The sequence below is a fragment of the Rousettus aegyptiacus genome, unplaced genomic scaffold, assembly GCF_014176215.1.
Source record: "Rousettus aegyptiacus isolate mRouAeg1 unplaced genomic scaffold, mRouAeg1.p scaffold_m13_p_13, whole genome shotgun sequence".
Lineage (NCBI taxonomy): Eukaryota > Metazoa > Chordata > Mammalia > Chiroptera > Pteropodidae > Rousettus > Rousettus aegyptiacus.
This window is the reverse complement of record NW_023416288.1, coordinates 56,908,699-56,926,958: the sequence shown is the minus strand read 5'-3', so window position 1 is coordinate 56,926,958 and position 18,260 is coordinate 56,908,699. Positions and strand designations below refer to the sequence as shown.

The following is an 18,260-nucleotide window of genomic DNA, read 5'->3' as shown; positions in this document are numbered from 1 at the left end:
CACCTTTCAAAAAAAATTTCATAGATCCTGAAGTTGAAAAAAGTCTTCGTTAGGACTGAAATAGAAACTCTCTACTAAAATATGAGTTAACCTCTTCCTTATAAATGAATCTTCTGCCAAAATGAAACATACTCTTGTCATTAATTGTGGTGGTGAGATCAACGGTAAGAACAAACCTCTTTCCAGAATCGTGTTAAGGAGAACCCTCTTAGACACTGGAAACATTTTTCTGAAATTAACGACAATTCACTACGGCCCTAGCAGTCATAATGTGAGTCAACCAGTTCTCATCAATTTATTTCAAAATTGGTTCTTAAAGATCATTTTTTACTATGTTCCTAAAGTTTTGAAGACCCTGTATATGTTGTATACCCTACTACAGGCTTCTAGTTTCTCCAAAAGGACCTATATGTATAAGTGGTCTCTCTCTATATTATATATATACATATACACTCTTTTCTTAAAGTTACAGTGGTTTCTTTGTGCAATGACAATATAAATGCAATCAGTTCCAGGAATAATAGAAAGCTAATTCACTCTTTTTGCTCATTCTGTCTCGATCTTCCTAAATAGGAGGAGGAAGACGGACACATCTGAGTTACCAAAGTTTTAACGAGGAGAAAACCCTGAGGAAACCCAAGGGGATTGAGAACCTGGAGGAGGCCGCCTCAGGTAGATCCAGACTGGCTGCCGCAGAGGAAGAACGACCTGGGGACAGCACTGCTCTGACAGTTCTGTAGTTTTCCCACATTTCTTTCTGGAGTTGGCGCATCATCGTGTCCCTCCTATTTACCTCTTTGAAAAATCATTTTTTAAAATGTTATTCTTGGTTAGCCATCTCTTCCATTTGGCTTATTCTACTTGTCATCGATTTCTGTTTTTCACTATTTCTCTCGTTTCTTTGTTCTCCACTCTGGGATTCTTCTCCCAGTTGTCGAGTTGAATGCTTTATTGGTACGCAATCATTTTTCTCTTCGTAAATGAATTTAGAGCCATAAATCACTCTGTGAATACTACTTGCATGATCTCCTGCAAACTTTGATAAATTGTATTTTCAGCTCCAGGAACTTAAAATGCCCCTTTTGATTGCTTTTTATATAGCAGGTTATTTAACATTGTTTATCGGATGTTAAAATCAAACTTTTCCTATCTCCACGTTGGCTGGGACTTTAAAACCTACACAGCAGATGCCATTTGTACCTAGATTATTAAACTAATTATTCAGATAGCGACCGATTCCTAAATATCCCTAATGAGAAGGTAAATTTTGCATATCAAGTAAAATCAAAACCGCATATATACAGACTACAGTGCAGAAGAATACATGTAGTAGGATGTTCGCTGTCTTTTTAAAATAATAAAATACTAGAAATCATTATCAAAATAGATAAATAAGTTACGGCACATTTATGACACAATATTCTTCTCCAAATTAACTGGTTTAAAAATCTGCAAATATCAATATGAATAAATTTTTAAATTATGATGTTGAATGAAATGGCAAGCTCCAAATGTGTATGCATTTGTTTGATACAGGTGCCAAAAAGTAAAAAGATTAAACAATATGAAACAAAAAAAACATATAACAGTATGAATTTTTATGCTACTCGATGTCGTTTATGAATTGAAAGACCTAACATAAATAACATAAAAAGATAACAAGATATAGAAGGATGGTTGGCACATGAGTATCGTCTTAGAATTTTTATACTTCTTTAAAGAAGAGTGAGGCATATTTAATATATACTTAATAAATTTTAAATCACTGTTTATGATCATCACTTTTTGTTTCGATCCCTTTTTAAACAGCAAAAAGAATTGTCTTATAATTACTTCTCAACCATATTTGCTTTTGGTTAAATATGTTGTCACCTATACATATTTTGCATACAAATACAGTCTCCACATATTGTAGAATTTTTCACTTTACAAATGCTAAAAGAAAAGCAGAAGCCAAAGTAAACCTTTCTTGGGCCACGGGGCTCCAAGAACCCTTTCTCTGCACTGGCCCTTCTGGAAGACAGTGTAGTGCAGTAAAAAAAAACATGGATCTAGAGGTCAAGCCAACCTCATTCAAACCACAGTTCTCACACTTGTTATCTTGGGTAACCTAAGATGAGTATTCTGATCCTGTGAACCTCAGTTTACTCAACTGCTAAGCAATGATGAGATGTAAAAGTCGTTGAAAAGATTAAAGAGTATTTAGGGTACAGAGCAAGTAGGAGGTATTTTATCAATACCAGCTATTGCTGACATTATTATGTTATCTATTATTATATATTTATAGATAATTGCATTATTCTATAACTGCAATTATACCTGTCTGTATCAGAGATGATTGGTGAAGGAAATAAAGAGATATTCTTCCTGAGGAATTAATGAACACGATAAAAAAATTTTTAAAGAATTAATAGACAAATTAGGGTAGGGTAAATTATTTATGCTTTTTTTAAAAGGCCATTTCGAACAACCATTTTATCTTGCTCATGTATGTGTTCTATGTGTCAGGGATCCAAACAAAGCCTGGGGTAGGAAGACCTGTCCGGAGCTTCAGCTGCAAAGACTCAGATGCTCCGGATGAATGTCTGAATGTTATCTTGTTTGTTTGTTTTCCAGGTAATTTGGCAGAAATTTTTTTAAACATAGTCAGTTGCTCTAGCATATTTAAGAGATAAGGTAATATAAATGACAAAGAAAACTGATAGCTGCCAACTAAAGATTAACAAACAATTAAGAGAAGTCCTTGAAAAATAATACAACCCAAATAAAAAATAAGAGTTGATTTTGATATAGAGTTTTAAGAACTTGGGTATTATATAAAGTAGTACAGTTATTTGTGCTACTTGGAAAGAATACTTACTTAGATACAATCACTTTATATATCATGATAGACATATTAATACACTATATATAGAAAAATTAGGGCATAGGAAACTAGATTGAGCTCATATTCTACTTTGTTGAAATGGTCTGTGTATAAGAACAACTAAAACACTCATCTGGTTTGTCTAGGGGTAATTTCTATTTCTGTGGCTAATTAAAACTCAAATTTTCGAATAAATCTGTCCACAGCTAGATGACCATATTTTTTTAAGCCATCAATGGGTAGCTGACTCATCTTGGTTCACAAGCCTTAATTCTGAATAAAAAAAGAAATGGAAAAAAACCCTGAATCGTAAGCAATCAAAATGCCATCAAAAACTAACAATCTAGTTTAAAAAGAAAAATTCACTTTTTCCTTTCCCTTCTTTACTCAACGAAATAAGAGGAAGTATAGAAAAGCAATTAAAATGAAGTCACCTTTTGCTCTCGAAGTGTCTGAGGACAACTTTTATCAATGAAATAGCTTCAGATTTTTCTTTTTTCTCCCTTTTGTCACACAGAAATTGCTTCCTGTTTCCCTTTAGAAGCAATACATTGTCTTGCCTCTTCAGTTAAGCCCAGGCTTCTAAGCATCTTAGTAATCTTATTATTTCATAAAAAGAGTCAGACAGCATGGTTACGAGGCCATTGTCTCTATTGGATTAGGGCCTTGGAGGGGAGTGGGAACCAGCCTAATTTCATGGAATGTGATGAACCTGCATAACCTCTGAAGAGGGTGATAGGCTTGACTCCAAACAATGGGAGTGACAGGATATGTCTGTGACCACAGCCTGCACCTAAAACCTGCTCCTGCAATAACAGGAGGGAGGATTCGCTGGACACGAATGTGCCGACACTTGCAAACTCCAACCTTACTTCAGACCATAAGACCTCAAAAGAAAGCACACTTGCTATGCTGATCTATGAACACAGGCGGCCTTGTTTGCCCTGAGAGAATGGAGCCACGTGAGCCAACGCCCCCACTCAGTTGTATTATACAGAGCTCACATCCACAGGCTCAGGGCCAGACACAAATGGAACGGAGCTAGAACAGCACGTCGAAAACGTTCACACAAATGAAAACTATATGTCACTTCCAAACTGTTCATGATCACGCTCAAGTATGTCTTCATGATGCGGCCAACGTGAGGACATCTGGTAAACACTGAATTCCAGTAAAGCAAACAGTGGGAAGGTTGAAAGTATTTATAGATCCACACGAACCTTCTCAGTGTGGTTCAGGATGCAGGAGAAATGACAAGTGAAGCTCCCACCAGAGGAGCTTGGGTGGATAAAAGTGGGCGAAGTGAATAAAATGTCGAACCACGGGGTGACCGCAAGGAAGCAGCGTGCACAAAAGACACCAAAAAGACAACCCTTCCCATTGGTTGAAGACCCCACAGGACACAGTGGCACACAGGAGGGGACAGAGAGAGCGCTCTTACTGTAGCACACGGGAGGGGCTGAGATCTTTCATATCTGAGTCCTCATAATACGAAGTGATCGTGCCCAGCCCACTGTCACTCAGCATGCGCTTCCGGAGGGCGGGGTTCCACCAGTCTGACATTCTGGGAGAGAGAAGGGCATTTAAGCCAAGTCAGCCACAGGACCTAACTCCACTCTTTCTTGAGACGATTCTTGTCTCTAACTGTGAGAAGGGAAATTCATCTTTCTTGGGTATTTACTAGGTACTTTGCATTTATTATGTCAATTTTTCTCAAGCATCACGAGCTACTTGTACGATTTGGCCCTCTTTACAGAAGAGAAAACTGAACTTCAAGAGGAAGTCACTTAAAATGCAACACGAATGAGAAGTAACAGAGCCCGATGCAGAAATGCAGATTAGAAAATGACAAAGACCATCCTCTGTCAGTCACTGCTTCTCTGTCCCTGGTTCGTTTCCAGAGGGGCCACCGGTGAGAAATAAGAAAGGGACTGAGTCAAGTTCTAGTGGATTTTCAGACTACTTACTTGCAGCTAGAGCAAATAGAGGTCTAACCCAGAGCAAAGCCATTTCTTTTGGCTATTATTTGATCCGGGGCGAATGACTGACAGGGCACAGCCCACGGTGGACTTGGCGGAAGCCATTCGCTCTCATAAGATGAGGTAGGGCAGGAGGACACAGCCTCTCACTCGTTTTCCCCACAACGAACAGGCTTGATTTATCAGACGTGGACCACGAAGGTGGCCTCCTCCACTGACTTCTGGGACTCCCAGGGTTACGTCGGACCACCCCGTGTGCCTTTCGGCTGTCCTGTCACGCCAGGACAGCTCCGATGTCACCACCTCCGGATTCCTAAACACAGCTATGTATCTGTATCTGTTCCATTCTGCCACTTCTGTCTTCTCTTGATGCCCCCCACCCCGGCCCAGTGGGAGATACTCAGAAATAGCAGCGATGGTCAACTAAATTAGTGAAGAGGGGCAGACGGTCACAGGGTTACGTAAGCGAGTGTGTCTGTTTATGTCGTATGAGGCTGTGTGCACAGTTTGTCTTTGTTATTTGAGCACATGTGTGTGCACTTTCCAGAGAAGTTCGTTTAACTATTTAGCCTCCATATATGAGTAAAACACTGAAGTTTATTAGGCTTCACACGGGGCAGGGCTTTTTGTCTGTTTTGACTTTAGCACTCTTGTTTCCCACGTGCTTACACTAGTGCCTGATGCCTAAAAAGCTGAAAACAAATAGTTTTGAACTGTTGAAATAATTTAGACATAGTAATACCATTTTGGTGGGTTAATATGGCGGTTAAATGCATGAGGTCTGACGTCATAAACCCTGGAACTGAATCTCAATTTTTCCATTTATTTTCTGTGCAATAATGGGAAAGTTACAAAACCCTCTAACCATCAATCTCCATATCTATGGATTTGGGATAATAATAGAACCAAATCTGGAGGGTCATTGTGAAATGATGATATGATGATTTTTAATAACATAATATTTAATGAGAGAGAGAGACCCCATTTACATAACTTTTGTTACAGGATATTGTTATAGCTGCTCTATTTTATTATTCGGTATTGTTGTGAATCTCTTACTGTGCCTAATTTATAAATTAAACTTTATCATAGGTCTGCGTGTATAGGAGAAAACAGTACATATATAGGGTTTGGTACTATCTGTGGTTTCGGGCATCCACTGGGGATCTTCAAATGTATCTCCCTTGGATCAGGAAGGGATTATTGTATTTTAAAGCAATTTGAAGTCATTCGAATTGTCAAAGCCAAACAAGACACTGATGTCACCCTGTGGCCTGCCCTATCACCATACCACCAAAGGAGATGTATACTCACCCTGAGGCTTGCTCCACGACCAGATCAGGCATTCCCGGAGGTGTCCCCGCCTGCTGTGACAACACCATATCTGGGTCCAGAATGAAAATCTCATCTTGAGAAATCTCCATCACAAAGTGCAAATGTTCCTAAGGAAGAAAAAGAAGTCTGTCAGATGATTGACAGGATGCTCAAATCCATCCTCTGAAGGATCACAAAACAAGGTATCCTCGGTCTTAAGGAATCATGAAATTCTGTGACACAGCAAATGACCACAGTGTATTGTCAGGGGTCTGACCAGCGGACTTCCCTCCCGGAAGCGAAGTCATAGCAAGAGGTTGGCGAGGGGGAGAGGTGGAGCCCTCTTGGTTTGGATTCCTAGCTGACTAGCATCTTGTTAGATATAACCAGAGGTGGCCTTGCCTCTTCTTCTTCCCAAATACTATCATATCAAAGAAGTGACATCTCGTATGCACAATAACCTGGACTTCCACCCTGAGGACCTGGTCAAGGGTAAGTAGCATGATTCATGACTGTTTTCATCACTGGATTCTATACTGTACTGTCTTTTTTTGCAGGAAAATTATGACAGTGGGAGCACTTGTTATCATTGGGGATAAGAATTTTATTTTCTCATTACCAAACTCTGGGAATTGATGAGTTGAAACTAAGTAGCCTGGAGGTACCCCTAAGCTCTCAAATTTTTAAAGGCATAACTTTGACTAGGGAGTAGTAGAAATGGCAGTGTACATGAAAATTTGGAGTGTAGGCTGGTGATAATATTCACAAGCCTAGCTATTTACTGTACTCATTTGCAAGGTCGAGATGTATTATCTAGAGTCCACAAATTGCATGAAGACAAATAAATCATAGCTTAGGCTATGAGGACCATTCCAAAATCAGTAAATGTTTCCGCATTTATGTTATAAAAACTTTTAAGATCAGCTACCAATAAAGTATCTTTACTTGGGAATTTTTCACTTTCATAAGTAGGCTCAAGAAAACTTACCTGAGATCTGTCTATTCGATAAAAGCGATCAGCAGAAGTTGCTAGGGGGGAAAAAAAGTACATGGCATTCAGTGTCCCGTGATCTGGCCCCAAATTTATAACCTCCTGGCCAACCATGTCAATCAAAAATATGACATTCCAGTCATGGGGACTACTGACCAGTGTCTAAATCTCCCAAGAAAAGCTCAAGACTTCAACACCTCTGCCACTGCTATCCTGCTGCTCAGAAAACCCTCTTTCCCCATTGAGTCTGCCTATCTAGATCTTATTAGTCTTTCAAGGTCAACCAAGTGCTACCTCCTCTGTAAAACCTCACTCAGTCCATCCTCCCATCCCAGACAGACTCCATCGCTCCTACCTCTATGCACATTACGTTTTGTTTCCATCTCTCATAGAAACCGTCTTCACAGATGACTATGGGACTAAGACATCTGCGTTTTTAAAGGTCTGTTTGATTGATTCTTTTATGTCTCCAGGTATTGACATAGGACCTTAAACAGAGCTGGGACTCCATATATGTATTTATTAAGTAAATAAAGCCAGACTTTCCAAGGAAGTAATGATTCTCATTTTGTATAAGAGCGTGAAGAGGCAGTGCCAGGGCCCACAGCTGGTATTAAAGGAATCATTTCACTCTAAAACTGAGTCCCTAGCTATGTCTGAAGAAAGTTAAAACAGAAAATACACACACACACACGCACACACACACACGTGCACACACACACACGCAATCCTAAAAGGGTCTGAGTTGCAGTTGTAGCTTAAGAAAAAAAATCTTGCAAACCTTAGGTTTTTAAAAATTATCCCGATCATTCTTAATATTCAAAGGAATGGTGTTTTTCCTTGCTTACATCTAACGGAGTCCAAATATTATAAATAGATTTTTCTACAAAGTACACAGTATTAGAGAGAAAAACTCAAAATGCAAATAATCATTCAAACATCATAAATCTTTAATGAGTAGCTTTTCTCAAAAGGAAATGAGCTAAGAAACAAGACAATCATGCTCCCTGCCCGCTAAAAGCAACAGGAAAGTAAAATCTGCCTGAGAAGGGCTTACTCTGCTTTGCTTTTTTTAGCTATGACTGTAATCACCTTTTAAAGGTTTCTAATAAAACTATTTATAGAGTAAAACTAATCTGGGTTAAGATCGTTTTCTACAAATATAATTTTACCTACTATATAGAACAGACTATATTTAGAACAATTCATATAAATTTGCATAATATTCTTAAATATGAGTTGTTCCTCTGTGGATTCAGGAAAAACAAATGATTGTGTTTCTCATCACTAAGAGAAAGAGCTGGAGGAAAGCAATGTAAATTACCTTCCAACACAGTTCACAAGCCATTAATGAAAACCTATGTCACGGTTTATGTGGGTTACATTTCATATAGATACAAGTGCTCATCTTTGTAATACTCTTCATACACTCTCACATCCTGCCATACTCTTACCACATTTATTTCCTCTCAGATGCATACATAGATAAACAAGAGTGAGGTCTACGATGAAAACCACAGAGATAAGAGAGATACTGGCTAGTAGACACACTGGGTATCATATGACAAGGAATGTACTTCAGCGTGGGTCATTGGATAGAAAAGTAGGATTAGGTAGAATCCAGGGAGTGAGAGATGCTTGCAATGAAAAATTGACTCATTAACCAATCAGAAAATAGCTGATTTATTATGTATTCAAGTCATGCTCAACAGAGCAGATGGAATACAACTGAAATTTTCTACACTTTGATAAAAACTTAGGCATCACACTAAAATGATGCTTTAATTAAAATAATATGAAACTTCCAAAATATACAAGCAACATACATGTTACTACCCATCTCATGCTTACTGATCCCATTTACCAGCCTCATTTTAAGATAGGGACTCATCACGTTTTAGAGAACTTTAGAGGGCGGTAAAGGGGAAAGGTCAACTTGAGCAATTTGATACTGAGAACTCCAGCCAGAGTTAACCAACTTGCTTTGAAGGACATGACTTCACGAAGCTGAGTTGCAACCTCAGCAAGTCCACGTCATTTGAGATGCAAATACCAATCACGTGGAGCCACGTGAAGGGTGTCTGAATCATCTCTGGGGAAACTAGAGTCCATGGCAGCCATCGACGCCTTGCCCTGCACTTCCCCACCTCCAGCCCTCCAGGAAATACAGAAACACTTACCATCTAGAAAGCACCACCGTGGAGAGAGTCTCTGAGCTGAGAGTGCCCTGGGGAAGGAGGTTTCTTGGTCCTGAAAGAGACACAAACGTCCTCGTGGCTCCTTCTGAATGGCTCGCGGGACCCCTCGTTCAACAGCCATGCTATCACGGTGCCTATTTCTAAGAGCAAACATCCCTTTCTAAACAAAGCACTAGTGAGAGACCAAATCACGTTTTTTTTTTTTTCCTACTAGAAAGAGAAATAGGGGCTCTGCTTTGAAATGAATTATTTCACAGAGACCTTTAAAAAACAATCCCCGCATAAAATTTGCCAGTTTTCAATTATTCCAGTAAACATTCATAAGTGATAGAACTCGAAGCTTTTACTTCCTTTGGGGAATTTCTTTCGCTTCGTGAAGCTGGGGAGCCAGTGGCAGCGGGCTCTCATTTGCATTTCGGTTCTCCATATAGGTATAACAGTTTTCCCTACTAAGAGAATCTCTGTCAATGATAATTTTTAAAAAAATTAAATAAAAAACGCATTCTACTTTACATGACATGAGTTGGAGCATTCTAGCTCTGGCTCACAGTGAAACTGAACTCACTGACAGAAATAGGACAAACGAGGGTGGGCGGGGCAGTTTCTGTGGGGAAGATACTGGGAATTTGACCCTTATTAGGGTTTTGAGATGTTTGAATCTAGGGAACATCTCTGGAAAGCGGCTGGGCGTGGATGATCTTGTGTGTAGAGAGGAGGACAGGAGAACAAAACGGGAATGACAGAGACGGAATATGAGAGCCAAGCAGAAAGTGCATCAACTTCCTTGGGAGTTTAACCAATGCTCCCTGCTGCCTTACTTGTGATCAGGCAAAGCCTATGCTTAACTCAGTGGTTCTCAAAGTGTGAACCTTGGAACACCAGCATCGGCTAGGACCGTCTTAGAAATTCAATTCCCAGGTGCCACACCAGGTTTACAGAAACCCTGGAGGCGGAACCCGGAAATTCGTTTTAGCAAGCTTTCCTGTGAGTCTGATGTATGCTACAGTTTTAGAACCATAGATCTAACGTTACCATGACAAAGGGTAACATTGTACTAATAGAAAGCTTCGGTATATGGAGTTTTTAATAGGAATGGATTTTGTAAGTTAAACTGATAGGGGAAATGTTGGTCTCATTGAGGACTGGTGCCAACATTTCTAATTACAGATATAGAATTGGTATAGCTATGGATACAGAGATAAACACATATTCCTCTTTTTTTTTCGACTGGTTTCGCCACCCTCCTGGTTACGCTAAAGGACATCTTGACACGTGCTCAGTACCTATTGATATGAGAATTACGTTAAACATTTTGGGAATTATATTTTGACACACGGGATATCTTGTTTTAAAGGAACTTAAGGTTCTTAATGTATTTTTATAAAACATATAAAGCTTCCAACATGTCTGACATGTAATTATCAATCAAGACTTTAAAAAATTATTTGAAATATCTAGTAGCAACCATGAAAACTAATAAAGATATTAGATGGAAACATAGCTATCTTCTCCATAGAAAAAGGGACTTAAACATCTAGGCTATTTTCTGAATTTTGACATCAAATGTGCTACAGAGACCACTATGAAAAAATATCCTAATTTCCCTAGGAAATAATCGACTTTGAAAGAATACAGAAATACTTGATTTATCATTTAAAAAATCTAAAGATTAACAATATTATTGCTCAAATATTCAAATTTGAAAACATTGTCTATTCTTCGGTTTAGTTTAATGAAGTGCAGATTAATATATTGCCTCAGCTTTATGACTCACTTCCCTAACATGTTGGTAAAGTAATATCGATATAACGGTATATTCCTTTTTATGTGAGAGCATCTTTGTGTCTGGAGAACGTAATGCATGCGCCTGACTTTTATTTGTTTATTTTGCCTACTTTCTGTTCATGTATTTATTCTCACCTTGATCCACAAAGCATTTACTATAACTCAACTTCCTTAAAGAGATTTTATTTAGAAAACTTTATCAGTTCACTCTGTGAAACTGGTTGCCACGGTACACTTTAAAACACTTCAAATACATTCAAGTGAATTTTAAATAGGCCCAGCAATCCTTGAACTCCCTGAAATTTTAAGCTAAATTTGGTGTCTATGTGTCTGTGCCTTTTCTTAAATAAAGGCGCCATTTTTTTCCTATAAATTATCAAAACCCTAAAGGTTAAAAAGCTACTAATGCACATAATCAAAAATTTATGTCAGAGACAATTCAACAAAATGAGATTCTAATCAGTAAAATGCCTGAACAATATCCAGACACACAAGAATGGGAATTACTATTTCAGAGTTACTGGTTATTGTAGAATTAGACAGTGGAAGCTCCCTGAGCTTGTAGCTATGCTCTGGTAATGGGCTAAATTCAGGCCAATTTCTACATAGAAGGAGGCAATAAACCTTTTGCTGATTTCCATCCATGGTCTCTCACAAATGTTTGTTTCCAGCCTTTTAAGTAAATACTGTAAATTCTTCTACTTAAATGTTTATTTTTTGAAAAACACACAAACGGAAGACCTATTTATGTAGAGTATTAGATTGCCTAAATAATTGAAGTTAATACTTCACTAACTAAAGGCACGGGAATCTCATGAAAAAAAAATTATTGAAAAATAATGGGATACTTTCCTGGTCCCACCTGAAGATTAATCTGCAATCTTAGGAGGTTGGTTAGAGACGCACAAGCACAGCCCTAACTTCTCTGAAAAGACTCCCCTGAACTAGGTTTGCATCTTCTCCCTCCTTTTTGGAAGCTTGCAGCCTTATTCATAAAAAGAGAAAAAAGGAAAAAAGAAAAAAAGAAAAGAGCTCTTAAGTGGACAGTTACTAGCATAATGTGGTCTTATGTTAAAAGTCATTTGAGTTCCAAAGGAAAAAATGTAATATCTTCCCAATCTAGGAAAATTTGATAATGTAATGCAATTAAATTATTTATTTAAAAGTTTTACATCTTAAAAAGATATGATATATAGAAGTGTTGAAGTCACAACAAAATTTTCTCCTTGGATCTAATCTAGTCCACACCTTAAAGCAAGCCATAAATTAATAACTATGGCTTTACGCATTTAAGTACGCTCTCAGGAATATCCAGCTATTAAGCGGTGGAGTTGAAATTCAAACATAGGACTCATTTACTACAGATCTTATATATCAGGTGTTAGGGTTTCTAGTGGAGTTAGAATTATTTGGGGTTTTGAAGGTTGGATGGGACTCATAATGGTCAAGTTTGACAGAGTTTTTTTTTTGACTCAGCTCTGGCAAAAACACGAAGAAAGCAAAAAACTAGAATGACCTGAATGTCTGTGAAGACCTTCCTTTGACTTCAGTATTCAAAGATTTCCCAGAGTTTCAGCTTTCATTAACTGTCAGACTAATCTTTCAAATTTCTTATCAGGCAGTTCACTGCCTGGTTACTCAGAATTTTTCCTCCCTTAAATTCTCCAGTCCTATTGCCTGCCCACTTTCCACTCCCATATCTGCTTAATCTCATAGCAACATGGCCATCAACGAGGACCAGAGGACTGCAATCCAGAGACAAGGAACTGAGACAACATTCTTATAAAGGAAATTTTGATTATAGAGTTTAGATAGCTTTGCTGTATGTATTATGTGATTGCAATTCTAAATGCTGTACCAGGACGGCCACTATTAATGGGTTGTTTAGCATGCGCCATGGTTACATTACTTAAAGTTACAACATTGTTTACAAAAGCGATGTAGAACAGCCCAAACTGTACATAACCTAAATGTCTACACATGGAGATGGGGTTAAATACATACTCTGGAATAGAGCAGCAGTGTTTAAAAAGTGCATCAGAGCTTCATTTATTAGCAAGACATAGTGTCCATGGTATTCTACTATTAAAAATAAATTGTGGTATAATACATATAGCGAATGTATGAAGAATGCAAATTCATTTTCGTTCAAAAAAACAAACACAACTTCACGTGTGCTCATGTGTGTCTATGTGTGTGACTTTGTACAGATGTGGGAAAAGGTACCAAAGGGTGCACAGAAGAAAGGTGCCACCCTAATCTCTTTTGGGTGGAGACTTAAAAACCAAGCGGAAGTCCAGAATTCTGTGTGGTCAGAAAACTAAGATAAGCCAACATGATAAAGCCTGCCGGACTTCATGACACAAGTAGTCAAGAGAAATACTTTGAGCATCATAATATCAAAGAAAAATGCATATTTGGATGGATTAAAAAGGGAGCAGGAATTAAGAGAAGCAGATTATTGAAAAGAAATGAATTATTTAAAGCCATGGTCCATAAATAAACCTCTGGCATTCTTAACTAGTGATGACCCACAGGTGACTAGTTCTTATGTCCTCAGGATTCATGTAATTCCTATGCCTTGTGTATCTACATCCCTCTCTCTACTCAAAAGAGAGGATCATAGTACAGGTGAGTGCATGATGCCAGTACAGAGGTCATATTAAATCCACTGTAACTTGTTTTCAATGACTCTCATTGCTAATGCACTGTGGGTGATACACCTCACAACAGGTAAGCAGCTCACTGCGTCCCCCATAGGGAGACGTGTCACATAGGTGGAGTGGGTGGCCTTGGCATAAAGAAATTCTGTATTCGGGGTCAGCGGGAGGGTGACCAGCATGGCAGCAGGGACCATGAATCAGACTTGGTGAAAGGGGAAGTGAGAGAAACAAAACAGCCCCTCACGAGAGGGCAACTCCTGGCTCCAAGGGCAGATCTCAGCTTCACGGATAATCCGAAGTGGCCATGGCAACATCCATGTCACTAACAAGAATGGTTGAAAGTACGTTTGCTTTGCTGTACATTAAGATTCATGGACAGACGTCATTTTTTTTATATATATATAAAAGCAAAAAAGGGAGAAAAAAAAAAACACCAAGCTTAAAAATATGCACCTTTCAAAAGCATCTGACAGGAGACCCTTAAGAAATGTGACGGTACAAACACAGCCGCAGCTCAGGAGGCGCTCACCTCATCCCCTGAGCTGTGACGCCATCGCGTCGATGGCCTTGCTGCTCATTTAGGGCTTCCGGTCTCCTCAGTCCCCTCAAGCTGCGCAATCAAACGAATCGTTCATCAACGAGGTAAGACACCTGACTTGCTCGTTTTCGATTTGTTATTTTTGTTTACGTCAATGGTGCGATTCAGATGAACGCGCCTGTCACTGCTCTATAATGTAGGCAGAGTGAGAGAACCTTGGACATACCGTGCTCCTTTCTGTTTTAAATGTAATAATCTTCTCTTTAGGTGAATAATATTAACAAATGCTGCTCATTTGAAAAGTCTCTCACATGGGAATTTTCTCTTTTGATACATGCTGATGGAAAATCCATTTCTCATACTAAAAATATAGCCGCACACAGAAAAGCAACTCTGATATTATAAATATATATACACTTTAGGAGGTACTCACATAATTATCTGAGCTGTGCCACTAACTAACTAACTAACTATACACACACACACACATATATATATACATATACACATACATAAAGTTGACTTAAATTATAGGTATATATGAATATCTACATTTTAAGTCAACTGACATGAATTACATGTAATTGGTAAGGAAATTATCTGAACTACTATTTGGATCCATACGCCAAACCTCCACTTAATTTAGATCCAATTACTCAAGCTGATGCACACATAATTTAATGAAGGCACAGCAGCCCCATTACACACTCCAGTAGATTATCCAATTAAGTGACATTCACCTAGCATTTAACTATACCTTCACTGTGAATGAAATTCATTTTCTTTCATAAAATATAGGGGAGACATAAGTAGAGGCAAAACAGAAGTCCCTTTGGATTGGAAACCCTTGCTTTATTTAATAATGTCCAGTCAATAATTACTTGATTTTTAAATTTCTTTCTTGTTTACCCACCTGCCTTGACATCTCCCATGTCCAACCCATCTGAATTTTTTCTCTCCTCCTATGACCAAGTTGCGTACCAATCTCTCTTCATTCTTGGTCCACAGATGCATCAGGGATGGTTAGAAATGTGTATGCATGCACCTCTGTCCAACTGTAACTCCAATTAATAGACTTGCTATTGTCGTTTTTATCTTTCAAAACTCTTTCCCTTCAAAGTGACTTTACCACCCACAACTCCTACAGCAAAAGAACACAGAAATGGGAAGTGCATTTCCAAAACCAGCTTTGAAAGATGGAGAAATAATTATAGTGTAGTAGGAGGCGGAAGTGAGAGATGTTCTAACATGTTCGAGAGCCCTTTTTTTTGTGCAATAAAGTCTTCCATGAATGACAACAACTTTGTGTGTGTGTGTCTGTGTGTGTCTGTGTGTGTCTACGTGTGTGTGTATATTAGCAGTAGTCACTTTTAACAGCAAAAAGACCTGATCCGACAAGTCTCATTTTAATTCCTTATTCAATTTATTTCTCATATCTTTGATCCTCCGCAAAGGAATAACATCCTGCAAATTTCCTAGCTAAGTTCTCTAAGATCAATCAATTCCCACAATGACTCCCTTAAACTTGTTTCAGCCCATCCATTGAAGGACTCTTCAAGAATCTGGAAAACAAATTAAGGAGGAAGAGATTTCAGAGAAAGGAGGGAGATAAATAAGGACAGCCAGCACTCAGAGAAGATAAAGAAATCAAATATATGTGGGCAAATACCGTTATCCTAGGAAGGTTGGAGGATGAACAAATGGATGTAGACTCAGATCTGACCAAGAGTTTTGCTTATGGAAGTGAAAGACACCTCTAAGGGATAAAGTTTTTTTTTTTTTGCAAAACTGTTACGTCTATTTTGAAATATTCCAACCATTCTATTGTTAGTGTTAAGTAAATTAATTCTTAACGAAGAGAAATCACCTGGATGGATCCCTTTTTGAACCTACTACTGAATTGTATTGTAATCATTTAAAACTCAAATTATTAGCTCATCATATTCTAGAAACCACACTCCTGTGTACCAACTACACCAGCATCTCGTGGTGCATTACCTTGGGAAATGGGGAGACTCTGAATGTCTACAAAAGACCACAGTTGTGGCTGGTTCCATTGCTCCTAGTTCTTCGTTTATTCTACTCTACTATATCCATAGCATCCAAAGAGGCCTCTTTCTTTTCCCTCCATTCCTTTTTCTCTTTCTGCGCTTCTTTCTCCTTCCTTCCCCTTTTCTCATCGAGGGCATCCACCTCTGCCTTTGGTCCCCAGTCATGTTCCTGAGAGTCATCAGAATGACTCAGAATTTCTCAAGTTCTTCACTATTGATGACTGTGGCTGGATAATTCTTTTTCGCAGGGGACAATCCCATGCACTGTAAGATGTTTAGGGCATTGGTGGCCTCGGCTCAATAGAGTCCGGTAGTATCACCTCCCCTAGTCATGACACACAAAAATGTCCAGTTGCCAAATGTCCCACATGAGAGGCAAATCTCCCCCAGCTGAGAGTTACCTAGAATGGCTGAATGTGCCTCTACTACCTAGTAACTTTATGACTTGGGGTTAAGAACGGATATGGTGAAATCCAGGGTAGAAGTGGAGAAGGGATTATCTCAAAAAGCATCTTTATCAATAGGTAGGCAGAGTCTCATTTCTCTATGAATTCTAGTTTATTTGCCAAGGTCAAGAATATCCTGATTTTGTAAACACAATGCATTTTGCTTGTCTAAATTATTTGTTACAGGTTACATGAGATGCCATTAGGATGAAGGGGCCTTTGTATTTTGACCTCAGAGATGGTGTAGGCAAGAATTTTCAGCAGGCTATAAATATCCAACACACTCTTGTATAACGCATTATGCCTTGTTAGGTTAATACAAGGTGTCATTTTTGAGCCTTAATGTTCTGTTGACAATTCACTATGACTCTGGGAAAGGAAGAAGCCAAAGCGATGAAATGCTCAAATGGCTAGGAACTGTCACACAGCTCACTAAAGGTGCCTTGGGCATTTGTACACCTTTCTAAAGGCTGGTTTTCTCTTGGGTATCTTCTAGCCTTAAGAAACAGTCAGCTAAAATCCCAACTGCAAATTAGTGAGCTAACAAGAACTTCTCAAGTTTTGAAACTCACTGGCATTTATTCATGCTATTAAGGTTAATTCTTCAGGCATATTTAGTGCCATCTCATACTCAAGAAAGTTATTAAAAAGCTTTTAAGGCCTTTTGTGATCCATGTTTCTGACAGGTTTTGCTCCTACATCACCCCTTAACTCCCACTGAGACAGACTAGAGATTCCAATATTACCTGTTTCTGCATCAGGAAACAAAAGGTTCAGTATTAAATCTCCTGCCAGTTGGTTTTGTCGCTTTTTGCATAGAAGTAATAGTACCTGTAGCCCGTGTATTTTATATGCATCCTCAGAAAAACAGAAAAATCGATCCACATCATCTCAGGCTCTCAATGGCACTTGACACATTTCATTAGTTTTTCATTTTTGAAATATGCTTCACTCTTGGCTTTCATGATATGACCTTCTCCTTGATGTTCAGCTTTCTACTGCTCGTCTCAGTTTCCATGACTCTCTGCCTGCCTGATCGTTTTCTTAAACTTGTGTTTTTCTTGATCAGTCAGTAGATACAGATACGACGTGGTGCCCTCTTCTTTATCAAAACTGTCCCCGGGCGATCTCCACCCTCAGGGTTTTGAGTACCATCTAGTTGTTAGTGACTCTCCCATTTCTACCTCTGGGCCTCCATTTTTCAATGAGCTTTATAGAAGTCGCACATCCGAATTTCTACTCTTGCATCTAAGAGGCATATCAAAATTAGTACGGCTGAAACAGAACTCTTCATTTACCAATCCTCCAACTCCTTCGTCCTCCTGACTGCTCGAGATCCCAGCCAGATGTGAATGTTTACATTTCCCAACTCCTCGCCTCACCTGGCTCTCCTTTGCTCTGCTCAGGAGAATTTCTCACCACCATTCCC

The 18,260-nt window shown here is 38.8% G+C and overlaps 1 protein-coding gene across 12 annotated transcripts in view; it reads right to left on the bottom strand.

Moving 5' to 3' along the window:
* Window positions 1-18,260, bottom strand: part of DGKI (diacylglycerol kinase iota) — a 367,036-nt gene that overhangs the window by 61,988 nt on the left and 286,788 nt on the right. For 11 of the 12 annotated variants that reach the window (XM_036230859.1, XM_036230852.1, XM_016122880.2 and 8 more), the window contains 4 exons: window positions 9,331-9,400; window positions 7,148-7,188; window positions 6,160-6,287; window positions 4,308-4,430 (listed from right to left, as the gene is read on the bottom strand). In XM_036230859.1, the coding sequence (XP_036086752.1) occupies window positions 4,308-4,430; window positions 6,160-6,287; window positions 7,148-7,188; window positions 9,331-9,400 (362 nt within the window). The remainder of the gene's footprint in view (window positions 1-4,307; window positions 4,431-6,159; window positions 6,288-7,147; window positions 7,189-9,330; window positions 9,401-18,260) is intronic. The other variant, XM_036230855.1, reaches the window with a different exon arrangement.